Here is a 24,164-nt window from a genome sequence, read left to right as displayed (position 1 = left end):
TTTAACAGCTTGAAATATAATTCATGTACTACATCTCATTCATTTCAAGTGGACAATTCATTGGCTTTTAGCATATATTCAGAGTTGTGCATTTATCACCAGAGTCAATTTTAGAATGTTTCCATTACCCCAAAAAGATACCCCACACTTAACCATCATCTCCCAATCCCTTCCCTGCATGCCACCCCCAACCGTAGGCAACCACTGATTTTCCTGTCTTTGTCGACTTGCCTGTTCTGGACGTTTCATAGAAATGTAATTATATAATTTATGGTTCTTTGTGACTGGCTTCTTTCACTTAGTATGTTTTCAAGGTTCATCTATGTTGTAATATGTATCAGGACTTAATTTCTTTTCATTACTGAATAATCCATTATATTTACATTTACATTTTATTTATATATATCTATTTTATTTATCCATTCATCAGTTGACAGATAATTGGGTTCTTTCCACCTTTTTGTCTTTATGAATAATACCACTATGAACATTTGTGTGTAAGTTTTTGTGTAGATAATTGTCTTCATTTCTCTTGGATATACCTAGAAGTAGAATTGCTGGATCATATGGTAATTCTTTAACTATTTGAGGATATGACAGACTATTCTCCCCAGTGACTGCACCAGCCATGTGTGACCACTCAAATTTCTCCACATCTGAACTAATAACACTTACTACCTTTTTTAGTATAGCCATCTTAGTTTATATTTAGTTGTATCTCACTGTGATTTTTTTTTTTTTGAGATAGAGAGTGTGAGTGTAAGCAGTGGGGGTGGGTGGCAGAGGGAAAGGAAGAAGGAGAATGTCAAGCAGACTCCTCACCCAGCATAGAGCCCAACGTGGGGCTGGATCTCATGACCCTGAGATCATAACCTGAGCCAAAATCAAGGGTTGGATGCTCAACCAACTGAGCCAGCCAGGTACCCCATCTCATTGTGATTTTATTTTTGATTTATTTTTATTTAAATTCAATTAATTAACATATAATGTATTATTGGTTTCAGAGGTAGAGGTCTCACTGTGATTTTAATTTGCATTTGCCTGATGGCTAACTTCTTTGGGTACTCATTTTTTCCAGACACAGACTGAGAATTGTAGTAAACCCAGCAGATTTATGAGAGTTAAGAAAAATAAAATGTCATTTTTACAGTGGCATTTTCAGTAGGGTAGAAAAAATATTTTTTCTAATACGAATAATGCTGTAGATAATTAGCAAAAGATTAAAAACAGCCTAAATGTCCACTGACAGGGGACTGGATATGGCCACACTAGTGACTGTTCACTGATGGACATGTGAAAAGCCAAGTTGGTATTTTCTGCTCAAACTATCTGAGAAGAGGCACTTGTCCTTTTGAGGTTGCTGAAGGACAATGTGAGCTTGGAGTACCTTGGTACCTGTGGCCACACCTCCCAGAGCCTGCCTGAGAATGAAGCCAGAAGTGAACGAGTTTAGGGCAGCCATGCCTAATACTTTCAGTTACACAAATTCCTCACCTCCTCTCTCCAGCCCCTGACCCCCACTCAGGCCAGCATCAATTGGGGTTCTGTCACCTACAACTCAAAAATTCCTGACTCTGAAGGGCTGGGTATGTCGGGCTTGGCATAATCTGGCAATAGTCAGACAGCTATTAGTATAGAATCTAAATGAATGGAAGGTGAACTCTGTCCACTCTTCTTTTTTCTACCTAGGAAATACAAGAGCTTTAATTTTATTGTTAAGCATTTATAGGCTGAAGGACCATGAAGATGGTTAAATAATTTTTTTTAAAGATTTTATTTATTTATTCAACAGAGAGAGTGAGAGAGTACAAACAGGGGGAGCAGTAGAGGGAGAGGGAGAAACAGACTCGCCGCAGAGCAGGGAGCCCGACATGGGGCTCAATCCCAGGACCCTGAGATCATGACCTGAGCCGAAGGCAGACGCTTAACCAACTGAGCCACCCAGGCATCACTGGTTAAATAATTTTTGATGTTAAACAGAATTTGTACTATGAAAACATGCAAGGACAAAGAACTCATTCATGATTTGAAGAGTAAGTCTAAATTCAGTTATTATTCTGTTGACAGAAGGACCAGTTAATTCAGCATCAGATGATAAATTTCCTAAGGAGAGGGATGATGGCCAATTCATCGCTGTTAACAGACTATGGCACCAAGTAAAGTAGTTAATGATGTTCCACAAATAATTCACTGAAGCTAAAAATCTGGCCTTGAATGAGTCTCTTATTACATCATCTGGCACAAGAATCAGGAATGACAATTTGTTTTATGACAAAGCTTAGCAGAAAATGGAGCAGCGTGGGGGCTGAGTGAAGAAAGCACTTACTAAAATGAGGAAAACAACACATGAAAGTACACAATGAAAAAATGTATTCTAATTAGGTGACTTTATAAACAGAAATGCATTGATCATTACACTCTACATTATATTCATCCTATGAAATAATTATTTTGTGTCTTATTTTCCTTGCTTAGCAGAATGATATTACGTACGTGGATTTCAGTTAATGTTTTTGTAGAAAAAAGGCTTTAAATAGTTGTCCCAGCCAGAGTCCAGATTAGAATAAACTATGATTGTGTTTCTCAAGTTTTCATCTTGTTTATATTTGTTATTATTATATTTATTTTTGTTTCCTATTTTTTTGGTTTATTACCCTGTATTTAATTAAGATGAAGACTTTTTTGTTTCGTTTGTTCTTTCACAGTAAGGGAACACATTTTCTTCTATATAATGCACTAGCATTATACAATTTTTGTCATAAATTCATAATTTAAAATATATTCTTTTAAATAAAAACTTAAAACAACAACAAAGTAAACAAATAAAATATATTCTTGGTACATTTTCCAGACTCTCGAACTCAGGCATTGAATATTTTTAAATGCCTGTGTTTGACTATATTTCATTTCTCCTTTTATTTTTTATTTTATTGTATTAAGATTTGACAATGTACAGACATTTCATTTACCTTGTCCATCTTTGTGACTCATCTGTACACACTCAAAAATTATGTTTTCTAGTATCCTATGAACTTATCACCAATCCTTAATCAATCTTTCTAATTATTTTACACTGGAATTTTTCAATTCCCACTTTACCTACCACTTTTTATAAGTGGTATTTTTAAGTCTTAGAGTTAAAATTATAGTTGTTTTGTTGTTTTACTTTCCTATTTTCATTTCATGACACAATCATATAATACTTTATAATGTATCTCAGTATAGCTTTTTTACCATTTAATATATATTTCACTGTTTTATGGCCATGTTAATTCTCTGCTAATACTTCCTTCATGAAACCTACTTCATGGGACACACTGGTGAAAACCCAAGCTGATTTCTGTATCCATACAGATGATCATGCAAGAGTGATTCCAAACCCAAGGGCACCCTGTCCAAGGAGTTCCTGGAGACCCTCTGAGATCATTCTAGTATGTAAAATATCCAAAGGAATTAATCTATGTTAAGGCTATAAAGGCTAATTAAGTTTCTTCACTTTTGGCCAGAAGTACATATTGGAAAATCTGGCTACCAAATGCCTTGATAGCCAATATATTCCTTGGATTAATAAAAAAAGTAAACAGAAATTACTAATTAATAATTATATTTAGGCAGGGGCACCTGGGTGGCTCAGTTTGAGTCCCCACATAGAGATTACATTAAAAAATAAATAAAAATAATAATATTTGATACCTTTGGGATGTCTTTAAAAGATGCGTAAATACAGGGGCACCTGGGTGGCACAGTCAGTAAGCCGCTCTTTTTTTTTTTTTTTTTAAAGATTTTATTTATTTATCTGAGAGAGAGAATGGGAGACAGAGAGCATGAGAGGGGGAGGATCAGAGGGCAAAGCAGACTCCCCGCTGAGCAGGGAGTCCGATGTGGGACTCGATCCCGGGACTCCAGGATCATGACCTGAGCCGAAGGCAGTCGCTTAACCAACTGAGCCACCCAGGCGCCCCAGTAAGCTGCTAACTCTTGATTTCGGCTTAGGTCATGATCTCAGGGCTGTGAGATGGAGCACGGGGTCTGCGCTCAGCAGGAGTCGGCTTGGGATTCTTTCTCTCCCTCTTCCTCTGCCCTTGCCCCTGCTCTCAAGCGTTCGCACACTCTCAAATAAATAAATCTTTAAATTAATTAATTAATTAATTTAGGCGCACCAAATCTGTCAACACACAGAATTGTGTGGAAAAAGGAAAGATAAATAAAATTCTTGGACGTAAAAGGCCTTATAATACTTGCTAACCAGATCCAAGGTTTTGATTTTTAGACTTATTTGAAAGATACCTCTCACTATAAGAAATTAATTTTTTTGGATGATGTGATAATGGTATTGTGGTTATTTTTTTTTTTTAAGGAGTTTCTTTTAGAGATACATTTTGAACTACTTATCATGAAATAGATCTAAGATCTTCAAAATAATCAAGGGTGGGGGATGGAGAAGCTCAAAAAAACAAAATTGGTGGGGTACCTGGGTGGCTCAGTCGGTTAAGTGCCTTTGGCTCAGGTCATGGGGTCCTGGGATTGAGCCCCACATCGGGCTCCCTGCTCAGTGGGGAGCCTGGTTCTCTCCCTCTCCCTTTGCCTACCACTCCCCCTGCTTGTGCTCTCTCTCTCTGTCAAAGAAATAAAATCTTAAGGAAAAAAAAAAAAAATTGGTGTAAGAAGCTGGGTCATAGGCACATGGGAGTCCCTTTTATTATTCTATTTACTCATGTTTTGTTTCTTTTTAAAAGATTTATTTATTTGAGAGAGAGAGAAAGCAAGAGCACAAGCAGGAGGGGCAGAGGTAGAGAAAGAGAATCCCAAGCCTGATCCAGGGCTCAATCTCACCCGAGATCATGACCTGAGCCAAAACCAAGAGTTGGACACTTAACCAACTGGGCCACACAGTGCCCTTCTATTTACTCATGTTTTGAAGGCATTCAAAAGGTAGCCAATATTATTATTATTATTATTTTTTTTTTATGTAATCTCTGTGTGGGGCTCGAACTCAATGACCCCAAGACCAAGAGTCACATTTTCCACCAACTGAGCCAGCCAGGCGCCCCTCAAATGCTATTATTTTATCTTTCTTAAAGTCCTGGATTTTATTGATTTTGACACCATTATTCAACCTTAGCTTTTTCTGAGATGGCAGTTACCATACATATTTCCCAAGTCCATAGAAGAAAAAGGTTCATAGACAATTATTTCATGAAAAGTTGGCTTTCTTTTCTAATGACTAAAATATTGGGATTCTTTAACCATTTGAGACTTAATTGAGAAAAATATGTAATTTAATCATACATTATTTGGCCTAATTGTTATTCTACCTACTGTGTACTTTCTGCACGCTATAAATTCAACACTTCAAAAGGTAAAACTGTTAAAACTACTAATCTATTATTTAATATAAAAGCACATTAACCGGGGGTGCCTGGGTGGCTCAGTTGGTTAAGCGACTGCCTTCGGCTTAGGTCATGATCCTGGAGTCCCGGGATCGAGTCCCGCATCGGGCTCCCTGCTCAACGGGGAGTCTGCTTCTCCCTCTGACCCTCTTCCCTCTCGTGCTCTCTGTCTCTCATTCTCTCTCTCTCAAATAAATAAATAAAATCTTTAAAAAAAAAAAAGGCACATTAACGGAGCACCTGGCTGGCTCAGTCAGAAGAGCATGTAACTCTTGATCTCAGGGTCATGAGTTCAAGCCCCACGTTGGGTGTAGAGATTAATAAAATAATAATAAACTTAAAAAATGTTAAAATAAATGAATAAAAGTACATTAACTTACAACATTGTCAGCCCAATCTGCTAGTACTGTTGAGATATAGTTCACGGCATTGAGAATCGCACAGTATCGAAAGCCAAGGGAAGCTCTAGTCTCTTCTTTCATCACCTGAGTTAATCGTATCCTAAAATCATCTACTAAGTCCTTCTGTAACTCCAGGAACTGTAGCTTTCTGGAAGCCATGGGAAGATTTTTATATCTGTCTGTGGAGAAAGTTAATAAGACATATGAAGGTTTGGGTTCCATTCATGACACAGTTACAGTTTTCCCTATTGACACTGTTTGGTGCCTTTGTCAAAAAATCTATCAACCGTTCAAGTATGGACCTACTTCTACACTTTATAAGGGTGTGGGTTTCACAAGTATATGTACTTGTCAAAACTCACTGAACTGTATACTTCAGATTAGTGTTTTTCACTGCGTATAAATTACATCTCAAATTTTTTAAGGCATGAGGAGCTTGTAGATGGTGTCTGATTTATTTTTTATTTATTTATTTTATTTTTAAGAATTTACTCATCCATTTGACAGAGAGAGAGCGAGAGAGGGAACACAAGCAGGGGGAGTGGGAGAGGGAGAAGCAGGCTTCCCGCGGAGCAGGGAGCCCAATGCGGGGCTCAATCCCAGGACGCCAGGATCATGACCTGAGCCGAAGGCAGACGCCCAATGACTGAGCCATCCAAGCGCCCCGATGGTGCCTGATTTATGATGGTTCAACTTAAGATTCTGCAAGTTTACGATGGTGCAAAAGCCATACGCATTCATAGGAACTACTTCAGATTTGTTATTTGGCTATTTTCACAGGCTAGCCATCTGGTGTCCAACCCTCTCATGACCCTGGGCAGTGGGAGCAAGCCATAGCTGTCAGCCATGGGACAGTGAGGGCAAACAACCTGTGTGCTCACGGCCGTTACAGAATGGCTGCACCCACACAACCATTCTGGGTCTCGCTGTCAGCGCAGTATTCAATAAATTATGAGAGAGTCTCTACTTTATTATAAAGTAGGCTTCATGTTAGATGATTTTGCCCAACTAATGGCTAATGTAAGTGTTGTGAGCATATGCAAGGTAGGCTAGGTAAGCCGTGATACTCAGTAGGTTAGGTGTATTAAATGCATTTTTACTTAAAATATTTTTTTTTTTTAAGATTTTATTTATTCATTTGAGAGAGAGAGAATGACAGAGAGAGAAAGAGAGAACACATGAGAGGGGGGAGGGTCAGGGGAGAAGCAGACTCCCCGCTGAGCAGGGAGCCTGATGTGGGACTCGATCCCGGGACTCCAGGATCATGACTTGAGCTGAAGGCAGTCGCCCAACCAACTGAGCCACCCAGGCGCCCCATTACTTAAAATATTTTCAACTTAGGATAGGCTTATCAGACTATAGCCCCACGTACGTCAAAGATCTGTATATACAAAAATCATCCGATTTCTTCAACAAAAAAATGAGTTCTTTTTTAACAGGAGGAAGGGGTCCCCGGTGGCTCAGTTGTTTTTTTTTTTTAAGATTTTATTTATTTGAGAGAGAGAGAGCACAAGCAGGGGGAGCAGCAGGCAAAGGGAGAGGGAGAAGCAGGCTCCCCGCTCAGCAGGGGGAGCCCAATGTGGGGTTCGATCCCAGGACCCTGGGATCATGACCTGAGCCGAAGGCAGACGCCTAACCGACTGAGCCACCCAGGAACCCTGCAAGCGTCTGCCTTTGACTTCGGTCACGATCCCAGGGTCCTGGGATGGAGCCCCAAGTTGGGCTCCATGCTCAGAGGAGAGCCTGCTTCTCTCTCCCTCTGCCCCTTTACCCCAACCCCCCCCCCCAGGCCCCCGCTCATGCTCTCTCAAATAAATAAAAATCCCGGGACGCCTGGGTGGCTCAGTCAGTTGGGTGTCTGCCTTTGGCTCGGGTCCTGATCCCAGAGTCCTGGGATCGAGTCCCATGTTGGGCTCCCTGCTTCTCCCTCTGTCTGTTGCTCTCCCTGCCTGTCCTCTCTCTCTGGCAAATAAATAAATAAGATCTTAAAAAAAAAAAAAATATATATATATATATATATAAAATAAATAAAATGAAGGAAAAACTACAATAGGTTACAAGATTTACATTTAAGAATTTAGGTGAGGGGCTCCTGGTGGCTCAGTTGGTTGAGCATCCAACTCTTGGTTTCAGTTCAGGTTGTGATCTCAGGATTATGAGATCCAGCCCCCATCAGGCTCCATGCTCAGTGCGGAGTCTGCTTGAGACTCTCTCTGTCCCTCTCCTTCTGCCCCTCCCGCTCATGTTCTCTCTCTCAAATAAATAAATAAAATATTAAAAAAAAAAAAAGAATTCACAGGTGTAATGATGTCTGGTTCTTTAAAATACTCCAAGAAAAGAGGATGCCTGGGTGGCTCAGTTAAAATACTCTAAGAAAAGCTGAGGAGAAAAAAATATAAACTTTTTTACTTTAAACTTTTAAACTTTAGTACAGATACCTGAGGGTTCATTATATTATATCACTTCTGTGTACATTAAAAAATTTCCCTAATAAAAAGTTTTTAAAAAACATGAATTTTGGGGTGCCTGAGTGGCTCAGTTGGTTAAGTGGCTGCCTTCGGCTCAGGTCATGATCCCAGGGTCCTGGGATCGAGCCCCGCATCGGGCTCCCTGCTCCGCAGGAAGCCTGCTTCTCCCTCTCCCACTCCCCCTGCTTGTGTTCCCTCTCTCGCTGTCTCTCTCTGTCAAATGAATAAATAAAATCTTTTAAATAAATAAATAAATAAAATAAATAAAAAACATGAGTTTTGGGGCACCTGGGTGGCTCAGTTGGTTAAGCGTCTGCCTTTGGCTCAGGTCATGATCCCAGGGTCCTAGAATCGAGACCTACATCAGGCTCCCTGCTCAGCAGGAGCCTGCTTCTCCCTCTGCCTGCTGCTTCCCCTGCTTGTGTTCTCTCTCTGTCAAATAAATAAATAAAATCTTTAAAAACAAAAACATGAGTTTTTTTAGATTTCTTATGTTTTGGTGTTTTTCATATTCTTCTTACAGTTAAGAATATGGAATTATTTACTGGCTAGGTTGGAATGACATTTCTTCAGGTGACTACACAGGCCCAAGAAATGGACAAGCCAGAGGAGGATGGTGGTATTGAGGGCTCAGGGGCACCTGGAGCACCAGCAAGTCTCCAGTGGGACAATGCAGACGAGTATGGGCCAAACAGGGCTAGAGGCTGCTAGGTCCCCCTTCAGTCAGAACATTCTTGCAGGTATTAAAAAAAAAAAAAAAAAAAAGAACATTCTTCCAGGTAAAAAGAGTTCCTATTACTATTTCAATCCTTAAAGTTACTTTATTATTGTATTCTTCTGCAATCTTTTTATTTATTTATTTATTTGAGAGAGAGAGAGAGAGCACTAGAGAGAGAGAGCAAGCATGAGTGGGGGGCAGAGGGAGGGGGAGAAGCAGGCTCCCCCTGAGCAAGGAGCCTGATGCGGGACTCGATCCCAGGACCCCGGGATCATGACCTGAGCCAAAGGCAGATGCTTAACCAACTGAGCCACCCAGGTGCCCCTTCTGCAATCTTTTCTATATCAAGGAGAAAAAAACAATATTTAAAAGTCAGGTCAATCTATTGAAGACACTTAAGCTGAATGGAAAGAGAATTCAGGTCATAAAATTAATTCTCATTTAATTATTTTTAGGTAACCATTCAGGAATTTGCTCCTAATATATACCAATGTTTAAGATCTTGAATTATTGGGGCGCCTGGGTGCCTCAGTCGTTGGGCATCTGCCTTCGGCTCAGGTCATGATCCCAGGGTCCTGGGATCAAGCCCTGCATCGGGCTCCCTGCTCTGCGGGAAGCCTTCTCCCTCCCCCACTTCCCCTGCTTGTGTTCCCTCTCTCGCTGTGTCTCTCTCTGTCAAATAAATAAATAAAATCTTTAAAAAAAAAAAGATCTTGAATTATTAAAAATCTGAAAGCTAGAATATTGTACTAGAGTTCTACCAAAATAGAAGCTGTATTTGAAGATATTATAACAACCACTATATGATATTAATTTTGTTGAACTACTTAAAAAAGTACTATATGAAGAATCAGTACTTTTAAAACAAAGTTATATCTTTTTTTTTTTTTTAAGATTTTATTTATTTATTTGACAGAGACACAGCGGGAGAAGGAACACAAGCAGGGGGAGGGGGAGAGGGAGAAGCAGGCTTCCCACAGAGTAGGGAGCCCGAAGCAGGGCTTGATCCCAGGACCCTGGGATCATGACCTGAGCTGAAGGCAGACGCTTAACGAATGAGCCAGCCAGGCGTCCCAGAACAAAGTTATATCTTAAAAGACTTCTACTTACCAGTTATCACCAGTAGTAGCGTCATAAAAGTCTCTGCACAATCTGGAACTTTCATCTCATCCACATCGGTGATATCTTTATATTGGGATATCCAGGCAGCTTCTGATGAAAGCATTGAGTCCATTTTTTGAAGAGCAACTGATATGCAGAAAAAAGGAATATGTCAATTAAATAGTTACACTCATTCTTAATTTTCAGCAGTTTTTTAGGAATGACTTTCCTGTAAATATAAACAAACCCACAACCTCATACTGGTTGCACTATATTTAACATGCTCTGGTTTAGGGTTGAACAAGATACTTGACTTCTCCCCGCCATCCCTACCCCAAATCTTCAAAATATTTGAAGTGATTAGACAAATTACATCCCACAGCTTCTACCAAGAACCGAAACAGTGTAGTACAATCTGTAGGACAGCTAATACTATGCTCCACCGGCTTGACTGCTGCACTCTGGAAACATGTACCGTGCAAGTGTAAATTCAAGAAAAACTGAAGTTTGATGGGAAGCAAATAAGGCACCTTGGTAAACTCTGACCAAGAAAATTTCAGATGACTCTAGTTTCTACCAGAACTGGTGGAGAAAAACACCAAAAATTAACACCCACAAAAGGAGACAATTCTCCCCACCTGATAGCCACATGAACACTTACACTTTCTCTCCACAGTCAACCATCTCTGAAAACAGGTTTCCTCTGATAGAATATGCATACAATTGGCAAAAGTGCCAGGATACCCATAAACACTGTGTAGCTCCCTTTCGAACAAAAGCACTTCATCCACCAAATGACAGAAGAGATTGTCATCATAGAGCAGACATGGAATATCAGCAGCTAACTTCTCAAGAACAAGCATCATAAGGCCCCGGGAAAATTCGAGCTGAAAGAAATATGTAAGCATAAGGTAATGTAGATGACAGGCTATTTGTGGACACAACCAACTCTAAAATTGGAATGCTTAGGACCGAGTCTCTTACCCTAGCACTTACTGAAGTGCCCACTTTGTCTAATATTGGCTGAATCTTCTCGTCCAGAAACTGAGTGTGATTCCCGATCCATATAAGTACTTGAGCCAGGTACCACTCAGGCTAAGGAAAGAAGTAAACAGTTTGAATTCTTAAGTCATTCCACCTAGAAAGTTACAATTAAAGGGCTCCATTTAATTGTATACACGCAGCACTTACAAAAAAATTAGTTGAAAATTCCTATATGTAAGAATGCAACTTCTACTCTGAACTTTAAGGTCATGTCAGGCTTAATAATCAAATGTTTCCCAATGTCCTCCCAACAAATTCCCAAACGTGGCATAAGTCAATAAATTCATAAATTTACAATACCATATATACTGAAAACGCAGCACTTTGGGGGCGCCTGGGTGGCTCAGTCAGTTAAGTGTCTGCCTTCAGCTCAGGTCATGATCCCAGGGTCCTGTGATCGGGTCCTACACTGGGCTCCCTGCTCAGCGGGGAGTCTGCCTCTCTCTCTCTCTTAAATAAATAAATAATCTTTAAAAAATAAAATAAAAAATAAAATGTAGCCCTTTGGAAATACGTAAAATGATGAGCATTACAAAGATCTGATGGCCTTTAAATTGGACTTTTTTGGCCATAACATTCCAAAATAACTTTTAAACTTGATTTTCTTCTGCTCTCTCTTTTGAAAAGGTAAATTAAGAAAACAAAACAACACATAACTTAAAACAGGTATAATCATAGAAAAGTAAATATAAGTAGCAGCTTTTAAAATTGTCCCTAGAGCCGATTCTACAAACCTTACACGTTTTGTTGGGCAGGTATTCAAAAACATTTACTGAGCGGTAAATCCCTGTTGTGTGCTAGATGCTGGAAATACAAACATGAGTAACGGGCATCTGTAATCTCAGGGACTGTATAGTTTAGGCTTGATGACAGAGTAGAACCAAACCACACTTTAGAAAGGAATCAACATAACTCACAATTTTCTTACCTTTCTTACTGCTTCTCTACAGCTTTAGGTTTATTGCTTTGTCTCACTTACTACTTACTAATTCGTTCTATTCTTCTTTCCACCAACACCCCATCCAAAAAAGGGGGAGCCCCATAAATACGAAAGAATAAGCTAAATTTAAGAACCAGGAAAAAAATGCTCTGGCATTTGTGGGGCACCGTTTACACCTGGGCCCCCATGTTTCACTGTGCAAATTGCTCCTTCGGGTTTCTAAATATATCAGAAAGAGAAGCGGAAGTCAAGAGAGTTGAGTATTAGCTTTTGAACAGATTGTTGATGCTAAAATGATTTATGGCTGTATGGGCAAGACATGCTAATGAGCTAGCGGATTCCGACAACTTCTCAACACAAGTCCGGAAAAAGATCTATTAAGAGCAGTGACAAAACAGGAATTTAGCTCTTTAGGGAAAAAACAGAAGTGTGAGTGGAATCAGATTTTAACTTAAACCAGAAAAAGTACAGAACGCTTCACATTTGCTATTAATAAAAACCAAGGACAAGAGTTGAGAAAGCACACCTTGCTTATGACGTTAGTCTGGCGGTTCCCTCTGAAGTGATACCTGAACCTCTTCTGAAGGGGCGTCAGCATGATCTGGAGGGGCAGAATGACAGACGGGGAGGCAGGAAGACAGTATTTTTCTGGAAGTTGTTTTGGCTCAGTAAGTAATTCATCTCTGACATAGTCGAGTCAAGGAAAAAGATAAGTACATATATATGTGTGTATATATACATATATATACGTGATATATTTTTCCAACAAATATATGACAGTAAGTAAAATTAACTGTAATACACATAATTTTACATTACATGATTTCAATAAAAAGTGCACCGAAAATGTTATTAGAATTAATCTCTCTTTCCTAAAATAAAAAATAGTAGTAAGGAAGGAAACACATTCAAATAATCACTTTATTAAAGTAACACGAAGTTACTAAGGTCTCCTCCCAATTGCCATTTTTAATCCCAAGAGACCTACGTGTAATGTAACCTATGTGTCATGTAAACTTGGGTCACACGTATTTCAGACCGACCCTCCCCTGCCCCACATGCAATTCACTCCGAAGGAGAATAATCCACCACTCCACGGGTATATACAGATCAAGTCCAAACCCAGTACTCCTGTTTGGCTTCTTGGCCACTTTCAAAAAGTTTTACTCTCTAGCCACGAATCCACTCTAGAAAAAAAGCAATTTTAGTAAGTTTTAACTCCAACAAGGATACGAGGTTTGTAGTTTCAGAAGCTGACAAAACAGTGTCTCCAGGTTAGTGTATATCTCAGGGGCACTGGCTGGTCGACTCAAGCCAACAGTTTGAGACCGGGGGGGTGTGATGAAGGGCCAATGAAGTTGGGCCAAAATTTCCTCAAAATCACTGTAACAGTGAAGTAACACACGTGTTTCAGTTAAAATACAACAGTCATCAAATATCCATCTGAAAGCAATTACCATGAAATAGGGGTGAATTCCTTACCTTGTAAGTTTGTCCTTGAGAATCTTATGCCAGAATTTAACAGTGGCTCTCATGAAGGCAAGAAGATGAGTACAAGATGATTCCTGAAGCTTGATGTCAAGTTCTGCCATGTATACCAGAGTAGAGGCTGCCTCTGGGACATTATTGGTCATCAGATATTGCTGAATGTTATCGCTGCAAAATGAGGCCAAGCAAACTTCAAAGATAGTTTGTTCAAATAATTCCAAATGCAGAAAAACTGCTTCTCCCTCCTGTTGTATATAAAGTTACATACAAGGAAAAAGGAAGCACCAGCTAGAAGTGGCTTTTTTACCAATGTGGCCAAAGCTTTTAATTTTTCTAAGAAAGCCAGAAATCAAGATTTCCATGTAAAACCAATTAATTAAATTCTTTGAAACCAGCCAAATAGATCCCATGAGCTACCTACCATTTTGTTTATTTGACTTTATAAAGCAAACACTTTACTTAAATATTAGATGTTGTGTGTCAACTATACTTCAATAAAAAATGAAAATAAAAAAATTAAAATGAGATGTTTCTTTTGATAAAAAATACATATTACAGGGCACCCAGGTTAAGTATCTGCCTTCGGCTCAGGTCATGATCCCAGGGTCCTGGGATCGAGCCCCACATTGGGCTCCCTGCTCAGTGGGAAGCCTGCTTCTCCCTCTCCCGCTCTCCCTGCTTGTGTTCCTGCTCTCGCTGTGTCTCTCTCTCTGTCAAATAAATAAATAAAATCTTTAAAAAAAAAACCAGGGCGCCTGGGTGGCTCAGTTGGTTGAGCTACTGCTTTCGGCTCAGGTCATGATCCTGGAGTCCCGGGATCGAGTCCCGCATCGGGCTCCCCGCTCGGCGGGGAGTCTGCTTCTCCCTCTGACCCTCCCCCATCTCATGCTCTCTCTCTCTCTCATTCTCTCTCACAAATAAATAAATAAAATCTTTAAAAAAAATAAAAATAAAAATAAAAATAATAAAAAAAAAAACCATACATATTCTAGGGGCACCTGGGTGGCTCAGTCAGTTAAGCATCCAACTCTCGATTTAGGCTCAGGTCATAACCTCAAAGTCATGAGATGGACCCCGTCAGACTCTGTGCAGGGGTGTGGAGCCTACTTAAGATTCTCTCCCTCTGCCCCTCCTTGGCTTGCACTCTCTCTCAAATTTTTTTAAAAAATAATATTCCATTGCTTAAGCCATCTAAGAATAAGGACAAAAAAACTTTAATTTAAAAAAATTTTTAAAGATTTATTTATTTGAGAGAGAGTGGAAGAGAGCAATTGGGAGGGGCAGACACAGAGGGAGAGAGAATCTCAAGCAGACTCCCCACTGAGTGCAGAACTGGACAAGGGGCTTGATCTCAGGACCCTGAGATCATGACCTGAGCAGAAATCAAGAATCAGATGTTCAACTGACTGAGCCACCCAGCTGCCCCAGAACACTGCTCTTTTAAAAAAGAGAGTGCTACAGAATGAAAAGCAGTTTAATGTCAGAATTTAGGAGATGAGGAAAATCTCAGAAGCCCAAAGGAAGCCAGAAATAGAGATTTATCATGGAAGACCTAAAGGAAAGAGCATGTTATTAAAGAGAAATAGCTGTGCTCTACTTGATTATGAATTTGATTCCTATTTCTAACATGATTTCTAGGCCAAATTTCTCTTTTAAACAATTCCAACATCAGATAAAAGCTATCCATAACCATAGTCCTATTTTAATTAATCTATTACCTTGGCTACTACAAGAGTGAGGCTTTTAAACAATTTATTCTACTTAATAAAGTTATTGCTCCTTATTGGTATTATCTTTCAGAGGAGCAAGGGACGGTGAAATAAAAAGAAGCAAGGTTTAAAACTCGTTTACTGCAAATAATTTATCTACACACGAAGGAGATGGTCTAAAAAGCTTAAACTGATTTCTGGAATCACTGGTAACACCACAATCTTGGGCATATCACTCTTTCTGTAAATGTAAAACTCAGATGCAAACCAAAGATTTTCACACTGTACTGATAGGTAAAATTCTTTTTTTTTTTTAAGATTTTATTTATTTGACAGAGAGAGGGAGAGAGAGTGAGAGAAGGAACACAAGCTGGGGGAGTGGGAGAGGGTGAAGCAGGCTTCCTGAGGAGCAGGGAGCCTGATGCGGGGCTCGATCCGAGGACCCTGGGATCATGACTTGAGCCGAAGGCAGACGCTTAACGACTGAGCCACCAAGGCACCCCCTGATAGGTAAAATTCTTTAAAATACTGAGAAACATGCAGGATAAAATGATACCACATTACTCTTTGGAAGACATAACAAAGTATATTAACTGTGATACATTTACAATGGGACATTAAGACTCTTGTATGACCTTTCTTCCTCAAGTCTTCCAGACAACATGAATGGTTGCTGACAGCTTTGGAGCAAGAGTAGTTAAAACAAAGCAGGATGGAACTATGCAGTTTGGAGGGGCTGGGGGACTATATCATGAAACCAAATAATCTGCCAATCTAGGCAGAAATGTTAATTTATCTTGTCTGAAAGGCAATACCAGACACAGTCAACACCAGTAATACACATTCAATTCACAAAGAAGTATGTACTTCTTTTTCCCCTAACCACAGGTAGCAAAACTCTGTTACATCTAAGAATACTGTGTAGCTTTTGTTTGATGATTTCCATTGGGGGCACCAGGGTGGCTCAGTCAGTTAAGCATCTGTCTTCAGCTCAGGTCATGATCACATGGTGGGGGTGGGGGTGGGGCAGTGCATGGGGGTGGGGAGGGGGGTATCCTGAGATGGAGCCCCACATCGGACTCCCTGCTCAGTGGGGAGTCTGCTTCTCCCTCTCTCCCTGCTTGTGTGCTCTCTCTCTCTCTCTTGTGTTCTCTCTCAAATAAACATCTTAAAAAAAAAATGATTCAAATTTTAGAAAAGCAATCCATTTCATCAAGTGACCATGTCTAAAAAGTAAAAGAGAATATTACCACACTGAAGAGTTGTTTTATTAATTTGGTTTTATAAAAGTAGTTATCATGTATTCACAACACAACTATAGGACTTAAAATTTTTACTTAGATTACTTTCTTTCAAATGCAAATTAAGCTCCCTGAAAAGCTTATGTTCATTCACAATAAAGGAAAAGAATCATTATCATAATGCTCTTTTCATAACAACTGGTAAAATTACATTATTATAATCTTTAATTAACTCAATTATTTAATGGCATGCATACACTCAGTAAGAAGAGCCTCAAAGGAAAATAGTAATTATGAGAACAAAGAAGCCCTTTTTACCTTAGTTCTTCAATTTGTGAAATCCATTTAAGGTAAGCAAGATGGCGCTCAATCTCTTCAATTTGGTTGATCATGGCCCCAAGATCTTCCATCCAGGGCTGTGCCGTCAGCAAATGGCTGTTAATGGAACTGAAGAGGTGAGTTTCTTGCTCCAGAAACTGATTAAGGAATTGCTTTGATTCTTCTGCATTTTTTAAGGCATTCTGAATTCTTTTAGGGATTTCTGATGAAATCGTAAGTACCTGACCATACCAAAGAAAAAACAAAAAAGAACAGCAGCAATCAGATACAATTTTCATAACCTTTTTAAACCTATTACCTTCAAAATACATGTTTGTTCTAACAGAATTGAAAATTGTCAATTATAAGCTTCAAAAGAAAGGTGTGATTTCTGCATCCTGTACCCAGCAAACCTAAACACGAAATGCTATATGCGGAGATGGGTGGGGAGCAGCCTTTTGCCCCAGTAAGCACCTCTGGATCTGCCTTCATGAAGCTCAGCGCTTTCAGAGGGTCCAGCCAGAGAATATTTTTATGCTTTATCTACTAAATACTTTCCTTCAAAAACAAATGAAGCTCTGATTCTAAAAGTCTGAGTATCTGTACGTCACAAAAGTTACCCAGGTGATTCTGATTTAAGTCCAGGTTGAGAACCACTGACCTGGTAAGATGATAACCAGGTAATGCCTTGAGATATGGTATTTATTAATTCTTCTTATAGCATATGGAAAAACATATACAATCGTTAGGTATCAGTACAATATAAAGACTATTATAGGAGAATTTCAGTTTAATCAAACACTTTGCCCAAGGCCCTGTGCTAGGAATAGACAGATAAAGAAGACATAGCATCTGCCCTAAAGCTCAGTTGGTGTGGAAGAGAAATGGAAGCACATACCTCCCGTATTATGGGGTTAATGCAGTAAGAGAGAGATGCTAGGTGTAATGGTGGCTAAGGTAGTGCTTCCCAAACCTGAATGTACGTAGGAATCACCTAGAGATCTGGTATAATGCCAATGTGAACTCATCAGGTCTCAAGTAGGGACTGAGATTCCGCGTGTCTAACAAGCTCCCACACTTTGGATATCGAGGTTTTGAGGTGCAAGGCAATTGCGCTGCACCGCTCCTGCACAGACCTTCACAGGACGGGCGGGAATTTTCTTGGGAACTTCGGAAGGAAAAGGGCATTCCAGGCAAAAGGAACGGCTCAGTCAGGATGAGAGAACAGCAAAGAGCTGGGGAAGGCACAGAATACAGTTCAAAAAAATGGAGAAAGAAGAGATGAGTCTAGATGGTAGGGGGAGACAAGATCACAGGAGCATCTTGTGCTGTAGAAGGATGTGGGCTTTTCCCAACAGGCAATGGGAAGCCAGTAAGAGCTTCTTTTTTTCTTTTTGTTCAAGTAGGCTCCATGCCAGCACGGAGCCCAACGTGGGGCTTGAACTCATGACCCTAAGATCAAGACGTGAGCTGAGATCAAGAGTCGAATGCTTAACCAACTGAGCCACCCAGGCGCCCCAAGAGATTTTAACAAGGGAATCATTCCATTAGATTTATGATTTAGAACATAAAGTGACAAAATATTATGTTTATTCTCCTATTACTTGCAATAATAAAAACTGGGAACAGCAAAAATGTCGACCAACAAGGGCCTGGTCAAATAAATGATATACAGCCATAGTTGAATACCATAAAACCATTACAAAAGAGAGATCTATATACACTGATATGAAAAAAGTAATATATTAATTATAAAAAGTTAAGCTATGCATATTTAAAGTATACATATGCTTATACATACATAAAAGATTTTAACTATGTTTTATATGTATTTGCTTATTTACACATAATACAGTTTCTGTAAAGAATACAAATGAGGGCACCTGGGTGGCTCAGTTGGTTAAGTGACTGCCTTCGGCTCAGGTCATGATCCCAGGGTCCTGGGATCGAGTCCCACATCGGGCTCCCTGCTCTGCGGGGAGCCTGCTTCACCCTCTCCCACTCCCCCTGCTTGTGTTCCCTCTCTCGCTGTGTCTCTCTCTGTCAAATAAATAAATAAAATCTTTAAAAAAAAAAAAGAATACAAATGATAGTTACTGTGGGGAGGGAAGGAAGCAGAAGATGGGCAAACTGCCATCAAGTGCAGGAGAGGCTGCAGCCCTAAACTGGGGTGGTGGCAGCAGGGGTGGGAATGAGGGGACAGACCCAGACACCAGAGATGTGAAGGGGGGCAAAACTCTGATGTCTTGGTGATGGGGTAGTGGAGGCAGGATGAAGGGCAATCTAGGAGGGCTCCTAGGTTTCAGGCCCGAGTGACAGGCAGATGATGGTACCATTTTCCAAGGAAGGGAAGCATTTGAAGAGACAGACATGCTGAATTTAAGCTTCAGTTAGGGACTTCGGCAGAAGCTTCCATGGTCATCAGGGAAACGAGCCTGACTGGGAAGTGGAGATAGACGTAAAGAAAGATGACTTTCTGAGGAAGCCTAACAGTAAAAGGAAGGAATTAACATCATCTAGTAAAAGATGAGGGGAGGGTTTTTTGTTTGGGTTTAAGGAAAACGTGTGTGTGTCCCTATGCTGAGGGGACAGGACTGGCTGAGGGGCAGAGGAGCAAACTACAGAAGTGTGAAGCAAGCTCACTCGGGTGGCAGGTAGGATCTGAGGCATGAGGACTGTCTCGCATTGATCCTTTGCTGAATTAAGAAGTAGAAATGGCAAATAGGTTTGTGGGATGTGGGGTAGACTGTTCAATGGATTCGTGCTAAGTGCTCTTAATTTGTGCTTTTTGGGAAAAGGAAAAGACAGAACGGCCAGATGGGGTAGTTATCTTGGGGCAGAATTCGGAAGAACAGCGAGGGGAGTGGCAGAGGAGCCGACCTTCCCAGGGGAGGAGCCAGGACGGACTGCCAGGTGGGGCTGAAGACCGCTCGTCTGGGCTGGCATCCATGCTCCCGCTGTGTGATTTCCTCGGAGAACGCCCAGCACAGACAGCTTGCCTGCAGAGTGGAGGAGGAGGACGGGGCAGGGCCATACTTAAAGAGACTCTTGGTAGACGTGGGGTAAGACAGGAGCACGGGAGGCCTGAGGTGCTGGGGGTGGGAATACAGGACGACTGACCACCCAGGGCTAACACCAATCAGCCACACACGGTGTGCGGCTCCACCACCGCGTGGTAGTTACAGGATGGAAACCTGGCGTCCTTGACAGACACTCTATTGCAGGTACAGCGAGCCACTTACTTTTTTAAGATTACATTCACTGGGTGTTTTAAAAACTATGTTAAGTGGGCGCCTGGGTGGCTCAGTTGGTTAAGCGACTGCCTTCGGCTCAGGTCATGATCCTGGAGTCCCGGGATCGAGTCCCGCATCAGGCTCCCTGCTCGGTGGGGAGCCTGCTTCTCCCTCTGACCCTCCCCCTCTCATGTGCTCTCTGTCTCTCTCATTCTCTCTGTCTCAGATAAATAAATAAAATCTTAAAAAAAAAAAAAAAAACTATGTTAAGTAATATGTTCACTGTAAAAAGAAAACACCTGAAAATACAGAAAGATGTGAATAAATCACCTGTTAACCCACCACTCAGAAATAACCACTATTATGTTATATTTATTTTCATGTTTTCTCCTTATGAGTGGGTATATACAAAGTTTGGAATGATGGTGTTACAACATTTTTGTGTACCATGAAATGACTTAGTTATAGAAGCACTTTAAAAGTCACTGTATGAAAAGCTACTTAAAATGTTAGCTGTCATATTTTTAAGACCCAAATAATATCAGCAGGAACTTTGTCTTTTTTTTTTTTTTTTAGATTTTATTTTTAGGTCATCTCTCCACCCAACATGGGGCTCAAACTCACAACCCTGAGATCAAGAGTCGCACACTCCACCAACGGAACCAGCCAGGCAGCCTCAGGATCCTTCTCTTTTACATAATTCATAAAATATCTAGCACACTGTAAGTCTTAAAACCTATTAAACAGTTTTAAATGATTAGACTATTTGTCACAAGCTATATCTTCAAAATTCCCTATACAATAATGGTTATGTTTATATTATAGTATGTGTATACTTCTGATATTATTTCAATGAGTTTTAATACTTGCCTGTTCTTCTAATTGCATTTTATTTTCTGTCATCTGTTCTATGAGTTTATCAAGTTTCTTTAAAGATTTAAGGTCATTTCCAACTTCCTTTTCTATAAATGCAGACACGTAAGAAGGGAGATCACCATTATCTGCATCTTCATTGACTTGTTCATTTCCAACAAGAGCTGTAATATTTATGTCACCTAAAACAAAAGAATAACAATTATTCAACATTACTAAGTACCACGGGGCTAAAGGAAATACAAAAGATAATACAAAGCAATATATCTACCTTCAAAATTTAGTAATTTAAAGAAAACACTATATATGGTATGCATATATATGTTCATGTATATATACTATATACACACACACAAAAATATCAAAATGAATATATATAGTATGTATAGATCTATATGCATATATGTGGATGTTTTGGATTTTTTTTGTACACACACACACACAAATACCCAAATGAATAGCTATAAAGCAATCTATCAGTCAAGTACTACAAAACGCTTAGGAGCTGAGGAAATTCAGAGTGAAGGGAAATTCCTGAAGTCTGTCCTAATAACCATGGGTTTCAACAGATGTTGGCATGACAATGCAGTTACAAGCAGATATTAAACTTTTCCAGAAGACTTTTGTCTTACAAATCTATTTTATTAGTAGAGGGGGAAAAAAGGTCAAATCTTATTTTATTGATGTGGTTTTTATTAAAGTAGTAATATATTTTTAAAATCTGTAAGGAAACAGATAATGTGGTCTAGAATAACACCAAAGGAGGACTCTGGTTTTAAAATGTTAAAAAAAAGGAAAAATATTGAAAGATTTCAAGTATATGAAAAAAAATTGAAAGGCTGACCAATGAATAAAAACTCCTTATTATGTAAGAGTAAAAAAGTTTTAGGGGCATCTGGATGGCTCAGTCGGTTGAGTGTCCGACTCTTGGTTTTGGCTCAGGTCATGATCTCAGGGTCGTGAGATCGAGCCCCACATTGGGCTCCATGCTCAGTGAGGAGACTGCTTGAGATTCTCTCTCTCCCTCTGCCCCTCCCCCTGCTCGTGCATGTGCGTGCTCTCTCTCTCTCTAATAAACAATAAATAAATCTTCTTAAAAAAAGAGTAAAAACGTTTTAAAAGCTTCAAATGCCATTGTACAAAGATGCCCATGTCAGAAAAAGAATAAAAGGAAGTGTGAAAGAAAATACAAATTACTAAGAAAAACTCAAAATGACTGGTGCAACCACTAAGTTGTACCATCTGAAGTGAGACTCCTTCCATCGCCAATAAACTAGACTTGGACTGACCCACACTGTACTTACTGAATGGACAAAAGCAGGTGACTTGGAACCCTGAGCCATTTCTAGGGAAGAGTGGTAGCAAAGGCAGCAGGGCCTGTGATGAGCAAACCATGCCCATTGAAAACAGGAACACTGTGTAGCTTTGCTCTCACCCCATTCGGTGGGTCGGATTTCCCAAAGAGCCCATTCCTTATTCTACACTTGAACGCCGATCATTTCCTATCATTTCCAAGTCAGTTTTTCACTCTGCAAGCATCCATACCTTCTTCCACTATCCATGATGCCTTAAGAATTAAGCAATTTAAGCTGCCTCTAATTCTTTATGGAATGAAGCAAGATTCAAATACATAAATAATAGATTTTCAATTTTTATTCAAAGAAACAAATTTCTAGTAAACATATAATCCACTTCACAGTTAATTAAATTCTCTTCCACTGTCCTCAATTTGTGGACCAACAGCACTGCTCCTCTTTTGCAGAGTTCCTCCATCTCTACCTTCCCTGACTGTCTGTGCCAGGCTGGACGTGCCTACACCGCAGGGAAACCTGAAGCCACGGAGGCGTGTTGGCAAAGAAGGTAAGAGTGCCGTGATATGCGGATGCTGCCATAGCTCTTTCTACTCCAGCCCTGCGTGTTAGAGATACTGTTTCCTCTGAAGTGTCTGTTTCATGTGCAGGCTATCCCCTTTTGCTTACTTGTGATATCCTTCTTCCTGGAGAAGGTTAGGAAACTTCCTGGAGAAGGTTAGGAAATTTGAATTATCCCACAGACAGGGCTTACTCTCCCTAGGTTTGAGTAGTACTTACAGATTTTAAAAAAGGTGGGGGGGAGCCTGGGTGGCACAGGCGGTTAAGTGTCTGACTCTTGGATTCAGCTCTGGTCGTGATCTTGGGGTTGTGAGAACAAGCCCCACATCGGCTCCATGCTCAGTGGGGAGTCTGCTTGTCTCTCTCCCACCCCCTCTGCACCCCCCCGCCAGCTTGTGCTCTCTCTCCCTCAAATAAATAAATAAATAAAATCTTTTAAAAAAAAAAGATAATGTAAAAATGTAAGATCTCCAGATGAAATAAGTGCTATAAAATAAGGCCCCAGAGAAAAAGCAGACTTCCTAGAAACCAAACCTTAGAATAAACCTGAACATACAGTGTATTTCTCTACTTCAGGTTTAACTAAAGGATTTGGTCCTCTCTAAACAAACCATTCACAGTGAGTTATAAACAAATTAAAAGCTTGACTGTAGGGGCAACTGGGTGGCTCAGTCATTAAGTGACTGCCTTCCGCTCAGGTCATGATCCCAGCATCCTGGGATCGAGCCCCACATCGGGCTCCCTGCTCAGTGGGGAGCCTGCTTCTCTCTCTCCCACTCCCCCTGCTTGTGTTCCCTCTCTCGCTGTCTCTGTCTGTCAAATAAGTAAATATCTTTAAAAAAAAAAAGGCTTGATTGTACTAGCATATGTTTAATTACAGAGACTACAGCAATGTCTAAAAAAAAAAAAGAAAAGTGTGTATGCATGAGAGATAAAGCTGGGGGAACAATACAGAGTCTCCTGGGGAGCAATACTGGTTGAACTTCGCCTCTGTTCTTCCTGGAGCTGCCCTTGTAGAACTTGGCTCTTTACCAAAAATGAAGTTTTAAGAAAGCAGCAATTAGAGAAAGGCAAGAGGTTATAATCAGCCTCATTACAAAACAACTGTTACTTCTGATAAAATGAAAATATGAATATCTAAAAAAAAGATAATGCCTAAATGCAAAATGTAACTGTCAGATATTCAATTATTTATGTAAAGATTTACAGAATAGGGGCGCCTGGGTGGCTCAGTCGGTTAAGCGTCTGCCTTCAGCTCAGGTCATGATCTCAGGGTCCTGGGATCGAGCCCCACATCAGGCTACCTGCTCAGCGGGGAGTCTGCTTCTCCCTCTGACCCTCCCCCGTTTCGTGCTCTGTCTCCCTCTCT

General features: G+C 40.2%; 1 protein-coding gene across 4 annotated transcripts in view; it reads right to left on the bottom strand.

The window, feature by feature from the left end:
* RINT1 (RAD50 interactor 1) overlaps nt 1-24,164 on the bottom strand; it is a 32,976-nt gene that overhangs the window by 5,967 nt on the left and 2,845 nt on the right. For 2 of the 4 annotated variants that reach the window (XM_045864866.3, XM_045864868.3), the window contains 9 exons: nt 20,922-21,106; nt 16,819-17,060; nt 13,545-13,718; nt 13,296-13,445; nt 12,589-12,745; nt 11,063-11,173; nt 10,740-10,965; nt 10,088-10,225; nt 5,771-5,970 (listed from right to left, as the gene is read on the bottom strand). In XM_045864866.3, the coding sequence (XP_045720822.1) occupies nt 5,771-5,970; nt 10,088-10,225; nt 10,740-10,965; nt 11,063-11,173; nt 12,589-12,745; nt 13,296-13,445; nt 13,545-13,718; nt 16,819-17,060; nt 20,922-21,106 (1,583 nt within the window). Of the gene's footprint in view, nt 1-5,770; nt 5,971-10,087; nt 10,226-10,739; nt 10,966-11,062; nt 11,174-12,588; nt 12,751-13,295; nt 13,446-13,544; nt 13,719-16,818; nt 17,061-20,921; nt 21,107-24,164 lie in introns of those variants that run through there. The other 2 variants (XM_045864867.3, XM_064575405.1) reach the window with 2 other exon arrangements.

The sequence above is a fragment of the Mirounga angustirostris genome, unplaced genomic scaffold, assembly GCF_029215605.1.
Source record: "Mirounga angustirostris isolate CCGP_5_RB_7025 unplaced genomic scaffold, mMirAng1.0.hap1 SCAF_12, whole genome shotgun sequence".
Classification (NCBI taxonomy): Eukaryota; Metazoa; Chordata; class Mammalia; order Carnivora; family Phocidae; genus Mirounga; species Mirounga angustirostris.
The sequence above is the reverse complement of the archived record's forward strand: the minus strand, read 5'-3'. Positions and strand labels throughout refer to the sequence as shown.